General features: G+C 34.0%; 1 protein-coding gene and 1 long non-coding RNA gene across 3 annotated transcripts in view; one reads left to right on the forward strand and one right to left on the reverse strand.

Annotated features, from left to right (window-relative positions):
* Positions 1-16436, forward strand: part of LOC139083056 (uncharacterized) — a 113534-nt gene that overhangs the window by 63933 nt on the left and 33165 nt on the right. The gene's annotated exons all lie outside the window — the stretch shown is intronic.
* Positions 767-16436, reverse strand: part of SAMTOR (S-adenosylmethionine sensor upstream of mTORC1) — a 70413-nt gene continuing 54743 nt past the window's right edge. The window contains exons 4-5 of the mRNA XM_070617612.1: positions 13601-13715; positions 767-3964 (exon numbers count right to left, since the gene is read on the reverse strand). Of these exons, the coding sequence (XP_070473713.1) occupies positions 3335-3964; positions 13601-13715 (745 nt within the window). The 3' untranslated portion in view covers positions 767-3334. The remainder of the gene's footprint in view (positions 3965-13600; positions 13716-16436) is intronic.

The following is a 16436-nucleotide window of genomic DNA, read 5'->3' on the forward strand; positions in this document are numbered from 1 at the left end:
ATGCACCATGCTCAGAAAAGTGTGGGAAAATGGAGTGAAAGCTCAATTCCACTTTTTTTCCTGCTTTTTACAATCAGAGAATTTATTTTGAGCTTGCACTTTTCCAGTGGTTGAACAATACATCCCTCTTACCCAAAATGTGTTTGTAATTTGCAGAACAGTTTTTTGTGTAAAACATTTTTTGCCTCCTGTTCCATTTTTTGGAAACAAAGGACTTACACAGGGGCAAAGTGTAGGATCAACAGGCAGTCATTCCTAGATACAGACATTAACTCGATGTAGAATGCTTGTCGTCTTCATTAGATCATAAGTTCCATGAAATTGAGGTGCTGTGACCACCACAATCCCTGTTGTTCCCCAGCATATTGCACGTGATAGAATTCAAGAACTTGTTAAATGAATAAAGAACTCCTTCACATCATGAGAAAGAATCCACTGCCCTAAAAAAATTGATATACTTAACTAAATTATCTCTGATGTAATTAACTTTGAAGGAAAGTGGAGTATGATGTGGTTGACATACAATGACCTAGAATTTATGCTGGCTGTTGTTCTGGTTCTTCAATAAACACCATGACAATGGAGAAGTCACTTGAGCTCTCTGGATCTCAGTAAACAAATTTATGAAATTAAGGGATTTGACTGATGAATCCAGCTAGAAAATTCTAAGTTATTCAAGTTCTAAATGGCTTCCCAATTCTGAAATCACTTAGTGAGATAGTTCAAAGACCATAAAACTTTTAGTTTACAAATAATAGACAATGAATATTAGAAAATTTAAAATTTTTAATAAATGTGCTTTGTTCACAAAATGTGAAAAAATACAACAAACACAAACATACATTTTCAGGTATGCCACCTTCCACCACTTGGCAACTATGATATAAATCACTTGATCTAGTCATGATCCTGAAGAATCCAAACAAATGATCATTTGTTTTTGAAACACCAAATTATTTTGGAGAATCCTGTTGTGAATGTGACAGGAGGCCCCTTAACTTCTTTATATCCAAATAAAATCATTCTTAAGAGTACCCATACAGTATTAGAAGGCTCTATTAACTTCTCTTGTCATTACATATATAATCTGGCACCAAGCCACAAGACTGCTTATATTTTAACACATGTTGAATTGGCTTTGGTGGAATATGTATTAGTTTAAATCCTCTGCCAACTAATTTGAATAAGCTGAATTTACAGTAACAAATGATATTTATAAATCCAAACAAATTTATACTAAGTGGGAGTATAGGTTTCATAAAGAGATTTTTCTTTAAAGTACTACGTAAAATATATCATGCACACTTTGGAGCATAAGCAGAATCAACATCTGTAAACAATCAGAAGAATTTATAGCACCAACGTTTTAGCTGTAACACAAAGGCTGACTCCAAGGTCATACTTACACCAGCCTCTCAAAAACACTGTTTTTCATTTACTTTCAAAGCTTTCGTTTGGTATAGTTTTCTTTGTCCTTTACATAGTATTTAGCCAAATCAAAGAAAATAGACAGTATGGTAAAAGAGGTACTACCAAAACACACTTCTGTGTTATCCTGAACACAGTGTTTTTTTCTTCTTTTGGAGGAGTTACAAGACTTGACCTGTAGGGCTTAACTGGAAAGAAAGTCAATCCTAATTATGAAGGAATCTTACGCTATTGAAAGTAAATGAAAAATTTCAAGTTACTTCTGGCATATTTGAACAACCAATATTTATTGCATTTAGTCGACTGACTTTTTTAGGTTAATTATAATCTTCCTACTTGCATTTAGAATGTGAAATTTAATTTGAAATATCGGGTACACACACAACCATTTATATCTTAAAGGGTAAATTTTGTATTTCTAAATAAAGTTTAACATTCAAAGTTAACTACAGCAATTCACAATAAGCACAAAAACATCAGTTTTACCAGAGTAAAGAAGTGCAGTTTATGAAATTTAGGATCAACTATTGAAAATGCAAGTTTCCTTAAAAACACACACACACACATAACATTAACCATGAAATCTGAAACTGTGATATTTCAGTGCAAAAACCTCAGTATGAGGTAATTTTAATGTAATAACCACTTGAAAAAAAATCCACACAGTGGCACTCTTAAAAATGATAGTTTACATGACAATTGCTGGCTGACAAGACAATGTGGACTAAATGTTCTTAGCTACTTAAACTAATCTTGTCTTGTTTGGACATATATTTCTCCTTAATCATTTGCTTCTGATTCAGAAACACAGAAAGGCATTTATCAATGTGGAAAGGGAAAATTCCCACAGCCAACTAATGGTTTATATATTCAAAGAAAATTTTCTGCTAGGATTTAGACAGAAATTAGAATACCAAAAGACCAAAGCCATTTTATGAGATTAACAGCAGAGGGTTAATTTTAAATTTTTCTATATAATTCCAGACTTGTAGTGCAGCACCTCCTTAACGGAAAGGCGAGGACCCTATCAAGGTTGGTCTAGATAGAACATAAGCTCTCTTACAAGTGCAAACCCTTTCACAAAGGTGTTTCAGGTCAGAATCGAGTATTATATTGTTCCTTGCTTTAAGAGAAAATTTTGTAAATGAAACCTAAATTTAAAAAAGTAAAACTGAGCTCTCACAGTTAAAAATACTTAACACCAAGGCCCAAATCAACAAGAAAGATGTGAAAATTCTACTTTGGCAATGGTGTTTATTGTACTGTGCTAATCAAATGAGAATACATACTGTGGGGGACATCTCTCCCCCAATGTCTGATGCTGCCAAATGAGCAAGAAAGAAGGAAAAAGAATGATCAATTCCAAAAAGTTCCGGAAATACTGGATCATCAGACAAAACTGAACAGAAAATGGCTTTCTGTAACACATAACAATTTAGTTAGAAAAAGGAATAAGTGCATCACAAAACAACTACACCAATCTACCTCTGTGTCACATTTAACTTGTGAGTCATCAAAGTGCAACCTACAGCTTTCTACATATCTTAAAGTTTCTCACTGCAATGGTTTAAAGTCAACATTAAAAAGATGAAAAAAAATACATAACAAATTATGCGTTTTTCACAATAGCACTAAAGAGAAAAAGGTACCTTTCTATGATATCTTAGTGCTAAATGCTAAAGTAACAGTGGTTTCTGCTATGACAGGAGTCACTCTGCATGAAACTAAGCTTTCTATATAAGAATAAATTTTAAAATCCAGAAGTAGAAAAAAATAGCAAACTCTGTAAACCTTTGCATTTCTTCTTTGCAAACCAGGTTTTAAGTACTGAGTTCACGTTACTATTTCTGATTAGTGTAAGCAATTAGTTTTGGAGTCTGGACTGAAAGGGCCATTTGCTTTTATATTAACTTAAAAGTAATATGGGATCTTCTAGCTCATAGAAAGGAATAGAGCTGGCTTGACTTTCTCCAGAATCTGAGTCATATGGAGCATCAGGGAGCTCTGTGAAACCGTATGCTAGTTGTTCATCTTCTATATCTGATCGAACGTAGCAGGAAGGGTTAGAATATTCCTCATCTTCTATACTGTTGAAATCTTGAGGAATATACAACATCCCTGGGTAGTTTCTACTAACCAAGTCACTTGTGGTTTTTAGGGAGATTTTTCTAAATGCCATCAGATGCATATGTGAAAACTTTGAATACTTGAAACGTTTAAAGCCCAGGGACTCTATAGCAATCTTCCAGCTTTTCATCATCATAGCATGACGGTTCTGATGGGAGGAATCCGGTGTGATGATAAGCAATAAACCATTTAACACTAATAGTTCATGGGCTTTCTTGCAGCAAATCCATCGCTGGTAAGGTGATGGAAAATAAGAAAGGAGGAGAGAGAAAACAACCACATGGAAAAGTTCTCCAGGAAGAGAATCAATAGGGTTTTTCAGCTGCTTCAAAAAGGCATCTATAGCATCCTGTGCAAGCTGGAGTGGTTGCTGAAGCTGCAAGTTCAGGAAGTCACATTTATATACACTCTGCAGAAAGGGAAAAACAAGGCATATTAAGAATTTCAAGATTATTTTCACCTTATTACACAGATTTTATACCAAACTATTTCATAGCATTTCCATATAATTCAAGCTTTACTTATGCACCTTTCCCTTCTAAATTATTCCCCTTGCACAGACTTATTCAACCACAACTTTTACTCACAAAAATCTCAGAGTAATTAAGCCCAGAGAATTTCTAGTCATCACTTAAAAAAATGTTTCTGCCTAACAATTAATTTGAAATTAGAAATAATTTTTAAGCATATATTTTTAAAAAATAATAAGGGTTTATTTGAATTAATTAAATTGAAATTAAATTCAATTAAAATTAAAAATTAAATTGAGGGGCTGGCTCCGTGGCTGAGTGGTTAAGTTCACGTGCTCCGCTCCGGCGGCCCAGGGTTCAGATCCTGGGCGCGGACATGGCACCACTCATCAGGCCACATTGAGGCGGAGTCCCACAACCCACAACTAGAAGGACCTGCAACTAAGATATACAGCTGTGTACAGGAGGGGTTTGGGGAGATAAAGCAGAAAAAAAAAAAAAAGATTGGCAACAGTTGTTAGCCCAGGTGCCAATCCTTAAAAAAAGAAAAAGAAAAAAGGAAGATTGGCAACAGTTGTTAGTCCAGGTGCCAATCTTTAAAAAAAAAAAAATTGAAATTTAATTTGGCTAAGAGTTTACAGGAATGATTTATTTCTAAACTTAGTCATATTTACATTCACTTCAACATTTACAGTTACCAAAAACAAGCTAATATAAAAACAACTTTAAACAAGAAATACCATGAAATAAAGATGAATCAAAGAAGTCAGAGGATAATGAAAGAGGCATAAATTTGTGAAAGCAGAATACCAAAACTTAGTTATGAAAAACATTTTAATCATTAACTTTAACTATCTTAAAAGCAATTTATTCTATCAAAATGTTAATCCCTGGTTTGAAACAAACTACACATCAAATTTAATTTACTCAGATGACCCTGGGAAATACTACAAGTAAAGGAATAAATAGCACCACATCACTTGCTGAATATTAAAACTCTATGGAAATGATCCAGAATAAGAAAGCAGTTTTAAAATTAGACAAAAATTAGTTACCCTTATAAGAACAGTTATTAATTAACAAAGGTATGAGCTAATACCTTAGTCCCCATTCTTGTTAGTGGGTAGACAAAGTGGTCACATACTCATCTGGACTATCTTTTAGGGAAAGTGATACATAAAGTTCTATAACATGGAAAAAGATTCTTGTTTTTCTTCTTCCCTTTGCTTTTATGTTTTTGGTAGCTTTATTGAAGTATAACTAGCATAAAAACTGAAGTATAACTGACACACAAACATATTTAAAGTGTACACTTTTAAGTTTTGACATTTATACACTTGTGAAACCACTGCCACAATTAATGAATAGATCCAAGACCCCCAAAAGTTTCCTTGTGCCCCTTTATAATACCCTCCCTGCTCTTCCCCTGCCATGAGGCAGTCATTGATGTGTATTTCCTAGAATTTTACATAAATGGAATAATACAGAATAATGTACTCTTATTTTGCCTGGCTTTTTTCACAAAGTACTCTTTGTATTCTCAAAATAACTTTCACAAAGTTGTTTTTTGTGAAAACGCTTTGTGAAACACTGTGTGAAAGTTATTTTGAGATTCATCCATTTTTTTGCATGTATTGATAGTTTATTCCTTTGTAATTGCTGAGGTATCCTACTGTATCAAAGATTACCACAGTTTTTTAAATCAATGTACCTGTTTATGGATATCTGGCTTGTTTCTAGTTTTTGGCTATTACAACTCAAGCTGCTAGGAATATTCCCATTTGTCTTTGAATAGATATGCTTTCACTTGTCTTGGGTAAATATCCAGGAGAGGAGTGGCTGGATCATATAATAGGTGCATGTTTAACTTTTAAAGAAACTCCAAAACTGTTGTCAAAAGCAGTTATATAGTTTTACATTTCCACCCAGAGTGTATGAGAGTTCCAGTTCCTCATCAATATTTGGCATGGCCAGCTTTTTAAATTTTAGTCATCGTAATAGGTGTGTAGTGGTATACTGCGGTTTTAATTTGCATTTTCCTAATGAGTAGTGATGTTCTTTACATGTACTTATTTGCCATCTTGATATCTTCTTTGGTAAAGTGTCTGTTCAAATCTTTTGCCCATTTAAAAATAACTGGATTGGGGCCGGCCCAGTGGCTTAGCAGTTAAGTGTGTACGTTCCGCTTCAGCGGCCTGGGCTGTCACCAGTTCGGATCCCGGGTGCGGACACGGCACTGCTTGGCAAGCCATGCTGTGGCAGGCGTCCCACATATAAAGTAGAGGAAGATGGGCACGGATGTTAGCTCAGGGCCAGTCTTCCTCAGCAAAAAGAGAAGGGTTGGCAGCAGATGTTAGCTCAGGGCTAATGTTCCTCAAAAAAAAAAATAAATAAATTGAAAAAATAAAAATGAAAATAACTGGATTGCTTTAAATTTTTTTTAAAATTTTCTTATTATTGAGTTGTGAGAGTTCTTTATTCTGGATACAAGTCCTTAATCAGATACATGACTTGAAAATATTTTCTCTCAGATTGTGGCTTGTCTTTTCATCCTCTGGAAGAGCAGAAGTTGTTAATTCTGATGAAGGCTAATTTATCAATTTGTTCTTTCATGGACAACTTTTGGTGTCATATCTAAGAAGTCTTTTCCTAATCCAGCGCCACACAGATTTTCTTCTAGAAGCTATATGGCTTTACATTTTTCATTTAGTTCTATGACCCATTTTGACTTCATTTTTTGTATGTGGTATGAGGCATGGACTGAAGTTTTTCTCTTTTGTATATGAATATCTAATTGTTCCAACCACTATTTGTTTAAGAGACTATCCTTTCCATCTTGGTTGAAAATCAGTAGTACATAAGTATGGCCCCATTTGTGGACCCTCTATTATATTTCATTGATAATCTTGACACCAATACCACATTGTCTTGCATACTGTAGCTTTAAAATAAATTTTGAAATCAGGTAGTGTTACTCTCCAACATTGTCCTTTTAAAAAGTTGTTTTAGTTAGTTGTTTAGTTTTTTTATTTTAGTTGTTTTAGGTCCTTTGAATTTCTATACAAATTTTCGAATAAGTTTTTCAATTTCTATTAAAAAACCTGCCAGGATTTTGATCAGGATTGCATTAAATCTATACATAAATTTGGGGAAAACTGACAACATGTTAACAACATTGAGTTTTTCCACCCATAAACATGGTATATCTCTCCACTTATTTAGGTCTTCTTTAATTTGTCTCAATAATTTATAGTTTTCAATACACAAGTTTTTCCATATCTTTTGTTAGATTTATATTTCATTTAAATATATGTTCATATATTAAATATTTCATATTTTTGATGCTACTACAATGTTTTTAATTTTTAATTGACTGTGGCTAGTATATATAAATCAATTGATTTTTGTATATTCATCTTTTATCTTGTAACCTTGCTAAACTCACTTATTAGTTCTAGTAGCTTCTCTGAAGATTACATGGAATAATCTAATAGTTGATGAATTTTATCTGTGAATAAAGACAGTTACTTCTTTCTTTCCAATCTGGATACCTATAATTGCTTTTTCTTGCTTTATTGCACTGGCTAGAACCTCTAGAGAATGCTGAATGGAAGTGGTGAGAGTAAATATCCTTATCCTGTTCTCGTTCTAGTTCTAGTGGGACAAGCATTTTTCTTTCACTATTAAGCATGATGTTAGCTGTAGATTTTTCAGATACACTTCATCAAGTTCAGGAAATTCCCTTCAATTCCTTCTGACAGTTTTAATCAGGAAAGAATGCTTGGATTTTTGCCAAATGTTTTTTCTATGCCTCTTGAGATTACTTTTAGTGTATTACTGTGGTGAAAAGATTGTTTTTTGAAGATAAAACAAATCTTGCACTCCTAGAATAAACCAAACTTAGCCATGATATATTATCTTTTTTGAAATACTGTTGGATTCAATATGCTAAAATTTTGTAATATTTGCATCTATGTTCATGAGGGATAAGGTGTATAGGTTTTTTTTGTTGTTGTTCTGTAATGTCTGTCTGGTATTGGTATCAGAATAATGGTCTCATAGAATAAGCTGGGAAGTATTCCATCCATTTCAGCTTTACGGAAGTTTGTGTATGGCTGGTATTATTTCTTCCTTAACTATTTGGTAGATTTTACCAGTGAAGTCATCTGGACCTGGAACTTTCTTTGTGGGAAAGTTAATTACCAATTCACATTTCTTTAATACATGAGGGCCACTTAGGTTATCTATTTCTTCATGAGTGACCTTTGGGTGTACGTGTCTTCCAAGGAATTTTCCATTTCATTTAAGTTGTGCAATTTATTGGCATAAAGTTGTTTATAATATTTCCTTATTATCCTTTTAACATTGATAAAATCTACAATGATGTCACTTCCTTCTCTTTATTTCCTAATCAGTATGGCTACTGGTTTATCAATTTTATTGAACTTCTCAAAGAAATAGCTTGCTTTCATCCCTTTTCCCTACTGTTTTTCTGAAAGTTTTCTATTTCATTGATTTCTACTCTGATCTTTATTATTTTCTTTCTTGTACTTTGTATGTAGTATGCCTTTTTTTTTTCTAGTTGGAAAGTTGATGTCATTGCTTTGAGACCTTTCTTATTTTCTAATAAAGGTGTTTAGTACTGTAAATTTTCCCTTGAGTACTACTTTAGGGACTTTATTGGTATCCTATACATTTTGATAGCTTATGTTTTTTATATATCTTCGTTCTAAGATATGCTCTAATGTTCCTGGTGAGTTTTTCTTTGATGATGTCCTAATTTTCTATCAATTATTGAAGGGGGGTATTGAAATCTCCAACTATAATTTTATTTCTCCTTGCTATTTTATCAGTTTTTGGTTTATTTTGAAGCTCTTTTTATTAGGTGCATAAATGTTGAGGATTGTTTTGTAGTCTTGAGGAATTGACCTTTTTATCATTATGAAATGACCATCTTTACTGCTGGTAATATTCTTTGGTCTGACATCTACTTTGTCTGATTATAATATAGGCACACCAGCTTTCTTTTTTTTTTTTTTTAAAGATTTTATTTTTTTCCTTTTTATCCCCAAAGCCCCCCGGTACATAGTTGTATATTCTTTGTTGTGGGTCCTTCTGGTTGTGGCATGTGGGACGCTGCCTCAGCGTGGTCTGATGAGCAGTGCCATGTCCGCGCCCAGGATTCGAACCAACGAAACACTGGGCCGCCTGCAGCGGAGCGCGTGAACTTAACCACTCGGCCATGGGGCCAGCCCCCACACCAGCTTTCTTTTGTCCATACTCTTGCTTTTAATCTATTTGTGTGTTATAATTGAAGTGCATTTCTTATAAGTAGCATATATTTGGGTCTTGCTTTTTAATCCAATTTGACAATCTCTGCCTTTTAATTGCGGTATTTAGGCTATTTTTATGTGATAATTGATACACTTAGGTTTAAACCTATAATCTTGCTATGTATTTTCTATTTGTCCCATCTGTTCATTGTTTCCTCTCTTCTTTTTTCTGCCATCTTTTGGATTAACTGAATTTCTTTATGATTCTATCTTTATCTCCTTTGTTGTCTTATTAGCTATAATTCTTTTTTTCTTTTAGTGGTTGCTTCAGGATTTATACTATACATCTTTAACTTATCATAGTCTACTTTCAAATAATATTTCACCACTTCATGTATAGTATAAGAACTTTCAAATAGTATATTTCCATTTCTCCTCCTCTCATCCTTTGTGCTATTGTTGTTATATGTTTTATTTTTACATATATTATACATCTCACTGGCTATTATTATTCTTGTTTAAACAGTTGTATTAGTTTACTAGGGCTACCATAACAAAATACCCCTAACTGCATGGTGTAAACAACAGAAATGTATTGTGTCATAGTTCTAGAGGCTAGACTGCCAGAGATCAAGGTGTCTGCAAGGTTGGTCTTTTGAGGGATTGTGAGGAAGAATCTGATCCATGCTTTCTCCTAGCTTCTGGTTGTTTGCTAGCAATCTTTGGCGTTCCTTGGCTTATAGATGCATCCCACTTGTGTGTTTCTATGTCAAAATTTCTCCTTTTTATAAGGACACAACAGTCATATTGAATTGGAGCCCACTCTAATGACCTCATTTTAACTTAATTACATCTGTAAAGACCCTATCTTCAAATAAAGTCACATACTAGGGGTTAGGACTCCAACATATCTTTTTAAGGGGCACAGAATTCAACCCATAACAATGGTTGGTTATCTTTTAAGAGTTTAAATAAAGAGGAAACATCTAATATTTTTTACACCTATGTAGTTACCACTTCCTGTACTCTTCATTATTTTGTGTAGATCCATATTTCCAGCTGGCTGAAGCACTTCTTTCTTAACATTTCTTTTAATGCAAATTTGCTGATGTGGAATTCTTTCAGCTTTTGTATGTCTGGAAAAAAAAAATCTTTATTCTGTCTTCATTTTTGAAAGATATTTTTGCTGGGTATGGAATTCTAGGTGAAAAATTTTTATCTTTCAGTACTTTGGCATATCTTTTTTTTTTTTAAATCTCTGGATGCTTTTAAGACTTTCTCCTTATCACTGGTTTTTGGGGAGTTTGATTACCATGTTCCTTGGTGTAATTTTCTTTGTTTTGTGTGCTTGGGGTTTGCTGAGCTTCTTGGATTTGTAGATTTATAGCTTTTATCAAATTTGGAAAATTTTTGGCCATTATTTCTTCAAACTCCTCCCCCCTTTCTGGGGGCACTCCAGCCACTTGAAACTGTCTTACTTCTTGCTGAAGCTCATCTGTTTTACAAAATTCTCTTTTCCGTGTTTACTTCTGGGTAGTTTCTATTGCCATGTCTTCAATTTAACTTTTCTTCTGCAATATCTAATGTACATTTACTTCCATCTAGTACATGTTTCGTATCATACATTGTAGTATCCACCTCTAGAAGTTAGATTTGGGTATTTTTAAATATCTTCCATGTCTCTAATTAACTTTTTGTACATATGGAATACAGTCATAATGTCCCCACTTTAACATCCTTGTTTACTAATTTTAACATCTGTGTCAGTTCAGGGTTGGTCTCTGTTGGCTGATTTATCTCCTCACTGCAGGTCCTATTTTCTTGTTTCTTTACAGGGCTTGTTACTTCTTTACTAGATGCCACACATGGTGAATTTTACCTTGTTGGGTGCTGGATGGCTTTGTATTGCTATAAATATTTTTGAAATTTGTTCTGAGATGTAGTTAAGTTACCTGGAGACTGGAGACGGTTTGATCTTTTGAGGTCATGCTTTCAAGATTTGTTAGGTGGGACTAGAGCTATGTTCTGTCTAAGACTAATTACTCTCCACTACTGAGGCAAGGCTCACTCTTCTGTGTACTCCTCCCAATGCATTATGATTCTTAAGGTTTCCAGTGTGGCTGGTGGGAAATGGTACTATTTCTAGCCTGTATGAGTGCTGGGCAATATACCCTCTAGTCCTTTCAGGTAGTACTTCCGCCAGTCTCATGTAGTTTTCTCACACACAGGTAATGATCACTACTCAGCTGAGTACTCAAGGAGGACTCTCTGCAGACCTCTGTAGTTTTCACTCTGTGCAGCTCACATATCTTCAGTACTCTGTCCTACCAACTCTAGCTCTCTTGGTCTCCTAGGACTCTCAACTCCATCTCCACAACTCAGGGAATCAACTGGGCTGTGCTTGGGAATCCCTTCTTTGTGCCACATCCTGGAAACTCTCTGAAGGCTATACGCTGGTGCAACTGTAGGGCTCATCTCTTTTGTTTTCAGTCTCAGGGATCACTGTCCTCCACTACCTGATGTCCAGTGTCTTGTAAATTATTTTAAATATTTTGTCCACTTTTTCGTTGCTTCAAGTGGGGGAAAGAGGATGAATCTGGTCCATGTTATTCCATCTTGACAAGTGTAAGTCTCTTGCCTTCATTTTAAAATTAGTTATAGGGTTCTGGAACTGTGAAAGTCTGATTCTACTATTGAACTTATCTATAGCAGTTCTTTTGACTTCCCTAATGACTTCACAGTTGAAAGTTTATAACCCTTTCTATAAACAAATTTAGTATTTTAAGAATAATACTTAAGCCTGAGGTTTATATCAAATGGTCATCATGTCTCAGCAGTCTCTGAAGGACATCTCTAATGTGTCTCCTGAGGAAGGGAAGAGAATCCATGTACAAAGCTACCAGCACTTTAAAACTATAGCTCCTGATGGCACAGGAATTCTCTGCAGTGATAAGCTAAGAACAGCTGTTTTACCATAAAGCAAACATTTGTCCATCTTTAGGTAGTAGAGATAATAGTAATGGTTTTAGCATTTTATTGTTCCTCACTGTACTCACATAGATTCAATCTAGACAGTTGTGCTCATCAAAATTAAAGAAAAGATTCATGTGAAAGTTGAATCTTTATGGGGGAACATTTCAATAATAATACAAACATTTCTTTAGCACTCAATATAACATGTACTGTGCTAGGTGCTTTAAATACTTTTTCTCAAGTAAACATTACAAAAATCCTATGAAGGTCCATTACTAACCTCATTATACAGATGAGAAAACTGAGGCTCAGAGATTCAAACCTAGGTTGAAAGTAAGATTCCCTTCTTTTACTCAAGAAGTACTTAGTGAGTACTTAATGTAGCAGGCACTCTTCTAGGTGCTGGGAATGTAGCAGTGAGGGAAAAAAAATCCCTAACCCAAAGTTGATACTCTAATACAATCTCTTTATAACAATAAAAATGCAATTTGTAAAAGATTTTTTGTGCCTGGTGCTATATCAAAAGTAAAATGGCAAACATCGTGAATTTATGTCACTGAGAAAAAAATCTAATTTTAAAAGTAGAGGAAATATTCTATGTAAAGTTAAGAAGTTTCATTTACTAAGTACCAATAGCTGGAATTTAATAAAGTTTTAGCTGACTCCAAAGCCCTTGCTCTTTCTACTATTCCGTAATGGCTCTACTTCACAGGACATGTCAGAAAGAGATGCATTAAAAAAATAAACCAAACTGGGACCAGCTCAGTGGCATAGTGGTTAAGTTCACACACTGTGCTTCGGCGGCCCAGGGTTCATGGGTTGGAATCCTGGGTGTGGGACCTATACACTGCTCGTCTAGCCATGCTGTGGTGGCATCCCACACATAAAGTGGAGGAAGATTGGCACAGATGTTAGCTCAGGGGCAATCTTCCTTAAGCATAAGAGGAAGGCTGGCAGCAGATGTCAGATCAGAGCCAATCTTCCTCACCAAAAAAATACATACATTTAAAAAATAAATAAAATAAACAAAAAGCCCAAACACTACAGCTATCTGGAAATCTGCAATCTACTAAAGTTTCTTGATTGCAACAGTAGATGATCACAGGGAAGAAAACAAAGATAATATAGAACTGTTCAAATTAATATTAACTAAATTCTCAGAAATGTTCATGGAATATATATTTAGTTTTGAATAGAAACAATCTCTTATCAACTTGTACACAGGAATATATTTGCTATTTCAGGAATGCAAAGATAGTGCTCTTCCTTTGTAAATATACATGTAAAATATTCAAGTCTCAAAATAAAACAAAATAGAACTATGCATACCTCTACAGCAGGTACAATGTCTATGCCAACAGTTAGAAATTCTTCAAACTTCAGAAATGGGTTAAAGCAGCTGCCAACATCAAGTAATCTGATCTTTCCTGAGGTTTGTAGCAACCTAAAAATAGATTATTTTTAGTTTACCTGTTCTAAGATAAAGTATAAAAAAAAAATTTAAACATTTGAGAATTAAAAAGATAATACAGATTATTGGCGCTCTAACTTTTTGGTCTCAGGATCCCATTACACATTTAAACATTACTGAGGACCTTAAAGAACTTTCTTTTATGGGGGTTGTATCTATCAATAATACCATATTTGAAATTAAAACTGAATAGTTTAAAAACTTGTATTAATTCATTTATAAAGCAATAAACCTAGCGTATATGTTAAAGTAAATTCAACGTTTTTAATGAAAATTCTAGATTACAAAGATAGTAAAAAGTAAGGCGTTGTTTTACATTTTTTCAAGTCTCTTAGTGTCTGGCTTAATAGAAGACAAATGAGTTCTAGCTGCTTTTGCATTCAAGCTGTTGCAACATCACATGTAGTGATGTAGCCAAGTAGTCTCTGGAAAACTCCAATTTACACTCATGAGAGAATGAGAGTAAAAAGGCAAATGACAACTTAGTATTATTATGATAATCATTCCCACGGCCCCCCCCCCCCCCCCCCCGAGATCCTGGAAGGCTCTCGGATCCCCAGAACACATTTTGAAAACTGTCTTTGTAGATCAAAGAATCCATTCATAAATCAATTCTCAGTAGTCAATGTAACGAATGGTGTCTTTGGATTTGACTTTAATTTGTCTCAATAATTTGTTTCGAAGGACCAAAGAAAAAAGCACAAATAGAATAGCATTTTTTAAGTTATGAAAAATTCTTGTGTGCAAGAACTTTCCTCATGTCCAAAAATAGTAGGAAAAAAGGAAAACAAAACCAGAAATGACTATTTTATAAAGTTAGTTGAATGTAACTGATATTGAGCTACACAGCAGTAAGTAAGGATGAAGAAAAACAGTGGATTTTGTTGGTGTGAAGCCTGTAGTCCTAATGTTCAAACAGTAAAGCAATAATAAAAATCAACTTCAGACATATGCCATTTTCATTGATCTTAACTTTCTTTAAAAAATTTATGGAGAGTGGGAAAATAAAGGAAAGAAAATATAAGGAAATAATTGGGTAAAAACAGAGTCTTGATTCCTTGAAGCCTAAAGAGCAGAAAGAACCTATCCAGCTTCTCTTTTATACCTTGGCTAGCATATTACCTTAGGGCCCATTAGGATGTGTTAAACTACAGAAGTACGTTAAGCTCCTAGAAAAGACACTGTAAGTGAAAATAGTATAATCTAAAGTTGATTTTTTTTCAGAAAAAGAATGCAATAAAGAGAGGTTACATTTTTAACCAAGAGCTTAATGTCTTAACATTTTCTTTCTTTATTTTTTAAGATTTTATTTTTCCTTTTTCTCCCCAAAGCCCCCTGGTACATAGTTGTATATTTTTAGTTGTGGGTCCTTCTAGTTGTGGCATGTGGGACACCGCCTCAGCATGGCCTGACGAGAGGTGCCATGTCCACGCCCAGGATCCAAACTGGCGAAACCCTGGGCTGCTGAAGTGGAGTACGTGAACTTAACCGCTGGGCCATGGGGCCAGCCCCTTCCTTAGAGTTTTGAAATTTATCAAACTACAATATTGGGAGAAATAAAACAAATCTCCCCAAAACAACTGTAGACTTGTTTGTCAATTTTTGCTTTATATATATTGAAGCTATATTATTAGGCACATACAAATGAAACTGTTATATTCTCCTGTTAAATCACACATCTTATCATTAAGAAAAATCTCCTTTCTCTCTAGAAATGATATTTATTGTAAAGTCTTATGCTTTGGATATGTCTCTCATAAGCAGCATCAATTGGATTTTTAAATCCAGTCTGACAATCTGTCTTTTAACTACAGTATTTAGATCTTTTAATGTGATTTACTGACATATTTTGATTTATATCTAGTATCTTACTTTGTGCATTTTCTATCTGCTCTACCTGTACTATGTTTCTTTTCTCCTCCTCCTTGCTTTCTTTAGAATCACCCTAGGAACTTTAAAATCACTCAGAGATTCTGATTTAATTGGTATAGGATGGAGTCTAGGCATTAAGATTTTTAAAATCTCCTCAAGTGAATGTATTGTATAGCCAAGGGTGAGAACAGGTTTTAGATTTTTTTTTTAAATTTTAATAATCTCATGTTTTTTCATTTTACTAATTTTAATATTTTACAGTTTCTATTCTCTTAGAAAAACATATACTCAACTTCTGAATAACCTTAGCCTTTTCCCAGACCATACAAATACTTGAGAACATTTAAATTCTATTAACCACACAACTTAACATTAGTCTTTTGGTGTATTCTGTTTTATTAATGTTTGTCTACATTTTTACTAACAGCTATTTTTTGGCTCTTCGGTTCCTTCTTTTACCTCAGACTTTCCATCTGGGATCATTTTCCTTTTGCCTGAAATATATCTTCAGAATTTCTTTTAGTAAGGGTTTGCTTTCCAATTCTTTCCTCTCCGCCTGCAACTCCAATAAGAAGTCAGACCTTCTCATTTTATCTGCCATGTCTTTAACCATTTTAATTTAATTCTTTGTTTATTGTATTTTCTTGTCTGTATGTGGCATTCTGGATAATTTCATTTAATATGTCTCACCCAGTTTAATAATTTCCTCTTCAATTCATGCCATACAATGAGTTATTTATTTTAATTATTTTATTTTTCACTTCTAGAAGTTCTTTTTTTTAATTTTGGCTTTCCAAATGGTTAATAAATCAAAGTTTCTAG

This window comes from Equus przewalskii, chromosome 4, assembly GCF_037783145.1.
Source record: "Equus przewalskii isolate Varuska chromosome 4, EquPr2, whole genome shotgun sequence".
Taxonomy (NCBI): Eukaryota; Metazoa; Chordata; class Mammalia; order Perissodactyla; family Equidae; genus Equus; species Equus przewalskii.